Raw genomic sequence first — 6,993 nt, 5'->3', positions numbered from 1 at the left:
CTTTATTAGTTTAACGCCATCCTGCCACACAAACAAACTCTTTTTAAAGAAAGAAAACTTTTCCCCAAGCAAGATCAAGTACAAATCTCCAAGAGAAAAGAAACTTAAAATAGATATTTTTCTTCTAGATTCTAGCCAGCACTGTTTATTCCGCTACTTTGTAGCTTGCTATGGAAGGACTTTCGCTTTCAGCTTTCTTCTTCTTCTCAAGCCTCAGCAGTCGCCATTTTAAACTTTTTTTTTCCTTCACTTAAAAATACTTGTAAAATCATTAAAAATACTTGTGATTTAGGGTCCCAAGTCCAAATCTCGCCCTCTTTAATTAAACCATCTGTTAATTTCATTGATTGGTCCGGTCCCAGCACCTGGCTCTGCAAAAAGGCAGAGTTCTCCCGAAGCCCGGAGCAGCGGTGAGCGGAAATAGGGAGCCACAACCTGCTCGTCCCCAAGAGTAAAAAAAGAACTCTGGGGACTTCGCAGAGGGCTCTACCTGCCCTCGCCTGCTCTGTCTCACATTTCCTTCAGGAAATGGAGTTTTTCGAGCCGCCTTTCAGATGTAAAGGCAGCTCTTTACAGGCAACGGGGCTGGCGTTCTCAGAGGACCATCTGGCGGCGACGGAAGCCAGACCGGAAGCCCTTGTTGTGTTTTCTTAATGATGGTTCTAATGTTGTGTCAAATCCTGGAAGATTATAGAACCTTGAAACTGGAAGGATTCTACTGCTGAAACTGTGCTGTCAAATAAGAGGTGATAGAATAAAAGGGCTCCTGCTAAAATCCATTCTCTGTCTACAGTTTTAAGTGTGTTCAACTCCAAATATTTCTGGCTGTACTACAGGGCCAGTTGTTCAATGTCCCATCTATCTGCAGACTCATCATGATCTTGAATGAGATCAATATCTGTTTCATCATCCACAAACTTCAGTACTTTAGCAGTGGTAACCCTAAAGATGCAGTCATTGGTATATAGAAAGAAGATCAATGGAGAGAACACTGAGCCTTGAAGGGTGTTTGTGTTAATTGCCTGAGTTTTAGATGTATTAGACATATTTTTCCCTAGCTTCGTCTGTCACTTCCTGTCTGTCAGAAAGCTAATAATTCATATACAAATATGGACAGACACAGTTAGCTGAATCTATTTAGAGTGAAGAATTTCTGGATGGTCTTCCAAAGAGAGCAATATCAAGCAAGACAGCCATTTCATTTCATAAAGCATATTTAAGGGATACTTTATATGAATTTTGAAGTTCATATAAACAAAATATCCCTACAGTCCTAAGATGCAGTCCTAAGATGCTAAGGAAATACAGTACATGTTGTACGGAAACTCAATATGAACTCTATGTAAATGTCATAAGTATGTCCATATCATATGCCACCTTATATCCGGATGGGCAATTCAGACTTATCAGTCTTTAAAAATCCAGATTTGTGCTGTGAATGTATTCAAATATTTTTCCTGAATGGTAAAACTTTTTTTCATTTATGGATTAGACTATACCCACATCTCTTTGTTCTGATCGCTGCCATCCTGGTTATTTCAAACGAAAGCAAAAAGAGAAACCACCTTGCTGCTATGACTGTATCATATGTCCTGAAGGGAAATGGTCAGGCAAGATTGGTAAGAGCTATCACTCAAAAAGGGTTACTTTGTTTTCCTTCTGTATGGTGGTAATAACCATGCACATACACTAAATTGATGGCAGAAAAAGAGTGCAAGGATTATTCAAAATTATTATTTTAATTTAAGTCATCTTTATATAAAACGTTTAAAATATTTCATCAGATAATTTTGTTGTAGCAATATAGCAATATTAATTATGTACAATGCAACTATTACAATGAATAACCTAAGACACATTTGCTCAGATTTCACAGGTGAAATTCCAAGTTAGCTGAACTAGAGAAATCTTATTTTACATATATTATTTTAAAAATTAAGCTAGAATAATTAGTAATAACACAGGGCATTTCATATTCTTTTCTTTATAATGTGCACATGTTCAGTGAAGACCTGTAAATGATGCTTTTCTTCATGTTGTTTTAAACATGAGTGCAACCTTCTAGTGATTTAGAGATCTGATATTATTCTAAAGCCTGGATGAAATAAAAAGAAAGAAAGGTTTAGATTGCTTGACATTTTTTTCTCATTATCAAAGTATTAGAATTTTTAGTATGATGCCATAAGTAATTGATTCATTGATTGTATGCCATCAAGGAAGGGTCAACTTTAGTGATCACATAGCTAGGTCTTCTCCAGAATGAGCCATAATAAACTGGATTTAAAACTAAAATATAATTATAAACACAATAATCATAATAATTTTGTACTACTGGGGATAGAAATATCTGTGAAAAAACAATAAGAGAATGAGACTTTCCATTATTTTAGATGCTGAATACTGCTCAGGATGCCCAGAAGATCAATATGTAAGCAAAGACAAAGCTTCATGTATTCCTAAAACAGTAACTTCCTTCACTTATGAAGAACCTTTGGGCCTTGCTTTAACTATTATGGCCATCTTCTTTTTTTTATTAACAGCTGTGATTTTTGGAACTTTTTTGAAACATCACCACACCCCCATCGTCAAAGCAAACAACCGTGATCTCACCTACACTCTTCTCATTTCTCTCCAGCTTTGCTTTCTTTGTGCATTGCAGTTCCTTTTTAGACCTGGGGCTATAATATGCCTCTTTCGACAAATCACTTTTGGAATCATCTTCTCAGTGGCTGTATCATGTGTCTTAGCCAAAACCATCATTGTGGTTTTAGCTTTCCTTGCCACCAAGCCAGGATCCAGGATGAAAACATGGGTAGGGAAACAATTGGCAACCTCCATTGTACTTTCCTGCTCTCTTTTCCAAGCAGTCATTGGTATATTGTGGCTGGCAAAGGCTCCCCCCTTCCCAGAAGCTGATATGATTTCAGTCACTGAAGAAATTATACTAGAATGCAATGAAGGCTCAGTGTGCATGTTTTATTGCATCCTGGGCTATATGGGTTTCCTGGCAGTGGCCAGTTTTATAGTGGCTTTTCTGGCCAGGAAACTTCCCAGCACTTTCAATGAAGCCAAACTAATCACTTTCAGCATGTTGGTCTTTTGTAGTGTGTGGTTAGCTTTCATTCCAGCCTATTTGAGCACAAAAGGAAAATATGTGATAGCTGTGGAGATTTTTTCCATCTTAGCCTCTAGTGCTGGGTTACTCAGTTGCATATTTTTCCCGAAATGCTACATAATTATCTTGAAACCTGAGTTAAACCACAGGGAACTTCTCACACAGAGAAAACATTAAGAAACCATGTATTTCATTTAAGTTACTATTATTCTTTAAGCTGTGTCCTATTAGCATGCTAGCAATTATGAAATGTAGATATGATTATTTTAAAAGAATTTCTAGAAATGTTTAATGCTACTAGAGTCATGGTATTAAATGGTGTCAATTATTCATAAGAATATAATGAAAAAGGGGTTTTTAATCCCATGGTATCATACATATTAGTTGAGTATAATTTTGAGGATAGATTTATTTGAGTATACATTGCATTGTTACTCTGTGCAGCCTTTCTCTGTGCATCAGGTCTTGCTTTTCTAATGAGCTCCAGGAGATGAAGTGGCAGAAGAGACACTTAGAGTATGGTTGGATGAGGAAAGGAGTGAATCTCACTAAACACAAGTTAAAGTCCGCATTCATGGATACCTCGTGGTGATAAGAGTGCTAAAATATCACACTATTTCTCTGTGCCTATTATGCCACCTGATAAACAACTGATGGCCTTGTTTAGATTGACCCCTTGTTTGCTGTGGAGGGCAGGCCACAACATATGACCTCTTCAGGGCTACAGGGAAAAGTATACATTTTACAATTGTTCAGATTGGACTTTGGATAGGTCCAGAATAGTGACCTGGGTGATCACCTTATGGTGTTTATGTGGACTGACTTTAATGAAGTGAAATATCTTGTAAGGTACATCAGGAATCAATGCCATCATCCTGCCTCATCTACATTGAATCTTAGATCATCCTCAGTCCAGGGTTTGTGTCATTAGTATATGAATGATACCCAATTATACTTCTCAACTCCAAGCTATGCTGTGATTCTGTCAATACAGGAGCCTGAGTGGCGTAGGAGGCTAATGCCTCCTAAGGCAGCATTTAACATCCAGCTGCCTGCAATTGCTGCGAGTTCAATTCTCACCAGGCTCAAGGTCGACTCAGCCTTCCATCCTTTCTAAGGTGGGTAAATTGAGGACCCAGTTTGTGGGGGCAATAAGATGACTTTGTATAAATATACAAAAGTATGAAGGCTATTGCTTAACGCATTGTAAGCCGCCCTGAGTCTCCGGAGAAGGGCGGCATATAAATCAAATTTTTAAAAAATACATTAACCTAGTGTCAGGTGACTGTTCAGGTCTGAGTGAGTGTAGGAAAGACTTTGACTCAATATTGAGAAAAATATTTGATCTCACACACATACAGGGCAGAATAAAGGACATTTTTTAAATTTGATTTGTTGGAGTTCACACTTTCCCATTTGAAACTAGTGTGCAAGTTGGGGAGTATCCTACAGTTGCAATTACTCTTTGAAAATCAGGTGGCTTATAAACTTCAGCATAAGTAGATCATATAGACCAGTTACACTCTTTTGTAGAACCAGATGCCCTTCAGATGGTGTAATTCAAAGTTCTAGTCACCACTTATAAAGACGTCATGGCATTTCATTTATTAGATTTCTATACCACCATTCTCCCGAAGGACTCAGGGCGGTGTACAGCCATATTAAAACACATATAAATATACAAAATTTAAAACAATTTAAAATTAAAAATATAAAAATTTGGACCATAGATTAAAACACACAGACACCCATTCTAAAATTCATATTAGGCCAGGCCAGCTTGTTGGAACAAGAGGGTCTTCAAGGCGCGGCTAAAGGTACACAGGTCAGGGATGAGATGAATCTCAAGGGGCAGCTCATTCCAGAGGGCTAGTGCCACCACAGAGAAGGCTCTCCCCCTGGGTGTCGCCAGTCAGCATTGTCTGACCAACGGCACCCTGAGGAGCCCCTCTCTGTGGAAGCGTATTGGCCAGTGGGAGGCTGTTGCTGGCAGCAGGCAGTCTCGTATATATCCCAGTCCTAAGCCATGGAGCGCTTTAAAGGTGGTGACCAACACCTTGAATCGCACTCGGAAGACCACCGGGAGCCAGTGCAGCTCGCCCAGGAGGGGTGTTACGTGGGTGCGCCGAGTTGCCCCCATAACCACCTGCGTGGCTGCATTCTGGACCAGTTGGAGCCTCCGAGCGCTCTTCAAGGGGAGCCCCATGTAGAGAGCATTACAGTAGTCCAGACGGGATGTGACGAGGGCATGAGTGACCATGCGCAGGGCATCCCGGTCCAGAAAGGGATGCAACTGGTGTATCAGATGAACCTGATAAAAAGCTCCCCTGGCCACGGCTGTCATATGATCTTCCAAGAACAGCTGTGCATCCAGGAGAACACCCAAGTTGCGAACCCTCTCTGAGTGGGACAAGATCTCACCCCCAATAGTCAGTGATGGAGCCAGCTGACTATACCAGGATGCCGGAAACCACAGCCACTCGGTCTTGGAAGGGTTGAGTCTGAGCTTGTTCCTCTCCATCCAGATCTGCACGGCCTCCAAGCACGGGACATCACATCAAGGGCATCATTGGGGTGGCCTGGGGTGGAGATGTACAGCTGGGTGTTGTCAGCATACAGATGTCACCGCACCACAAATCCACAGATGATCTCATGCAGTGGCTTCACATAAATGTTGAACAGAAGGGGCGAGAGGACCGACCCTTGTGGCACCCCACATATAAGATGCCTCGGGGTTGACCTCTGCCCCCCCGCCAACACAGACTGCGAACAGTCGGAGAGAAAGGAGGAGAACCACCGCAACACAGTGCCCCCCCACCCCCAACTCTGTTTATTTGAGAGTTTCCACTATTTCTGCCAGTCCACTGTGTTCGGAGTCGATGTACTCCAAGTACTCTTAATTAAACGTCATCTGATGAGAATGAGGAAAATAAACTTTCTTTTTCAATCTCTGCTTTCTGATACAGCATCCCCTTTCCCCAGAGTTATCCTTCATTCCCAATCTCCTTGTTTTCTGGAAATTGCTTAAGATCAAGATCTAGAGTTGGACTGTTTGTTTCATCAGGCTGGGTAAGTATTGTTTTGGTTCAATCAATTATGTGATTTTAATCTGTTTTTAATCTATGTATGAGATTAAAACACATAGGGATGATTCACACCCTGGTCAGCGCTTTTTTATTCTCCTGCCGTAGGGAAGGAGATATAGAAGCATAGGCAGCCGCACAAATAGGCTGAAGAACAGTTTTTATCCATGAGCTGTCAGGCTGCTGAATGGAAAATAACTTTACAAGGGACTTCCTGTTTGCTCTCTGTCGCTGCCAGATGGTCCCTTGGGACTGCCAGCCCCGTCGCCTGTAAAGAGCCGCCTTTACATCTAAAAGGCGGCTCGAAAAACTCCATTTCCATAAGGAAATGTGACACAGAGCAGGTGAGGGCAGGTAGAGCTCTCTGCGAAGCCCCGAGAGTTTTTTTTTACTCTTGGGGGTGAAGCAGATGAGGCTCCCTATTTCCCTTGCCACTGCTCCGGGCTTTGGGAGACCTCTGCCTTTTTGCAGAGCCAGGCGATGAGAACAAGCCTTTTAAAGAAAATTAACAGACTAAGTAAAGAGGATGCGATCTGGACCTGTGACCCTAAATCGCAAGTATTTTTATTTACTTTGTAAAAGATATTGAAGAAAGCAAAAAAGAATTTTTAAAATGGCGACTGTCGAGGCTTGAGCAGGGAAAGCTGAAAAGCTGAAAAGGGAAAGTCCTTCCATTTCTTATTAAGCCACAAAGTAGCGGAATAAATACTCCTGGCTACAATTGAAGAAAAAGCTCCACTTTTGTGTTTTCTCTTTCCTGGAGATTTGATATTGATCTTGTTTGGAAAGAAGCTT

General features: G+C 41.0%; 1 protein-coding gene across 1 annotated transcript in view; it reads left to right on the top strand.

Moving 5' to 3' along the window:
* LOC117668671 (vomeronasal type-2 receptor 116-like) overlaps positions 1-6,178 on the top strand; it is a 12,966-nt gene extending 6,788 nt beyond the window's left edge. Inside the window, exons 3-5 of the mRNA XM_034422735.3 lie at positions 1,493-1,619; positions 2,391-2,428; positions 6,082-6,178. Coding sequence (XP_034278626.2) covers positions 1,493-1,619; positions 2,391-2,428; positions 6,082-6,156 — 240 coding nt within the window. The 3' untranslated portion in view covers positions 6,157-6,178. The remainder of the gene's footprint in view (positions 1-1,492; positions 1,620-2,390; positions 2,429-6,081) is intronic.
* Positions 6,179-6,993: the final 815 nt, after the last annotated feature.

Source organism: Pantherophis guttatus, chromosome 4 (assembly GCF_059756535.1).
Source record: "Pantherophis guttatus breed Tessera chromosome 4, ASM5975653v1, whole genome shotgun sequence".
Lineage (NCBI taxonomy): Eukaryota > Metazoa > Chordata > Lepidosauria > Squamata > Colubridae > Pantherophis > Pantherophis guttatus.
The sequence above is the reverse complement of the archived record's forward strand: the minus strand, read 5'-3'. Positions and strand labels throughout refer to the sequence as shown.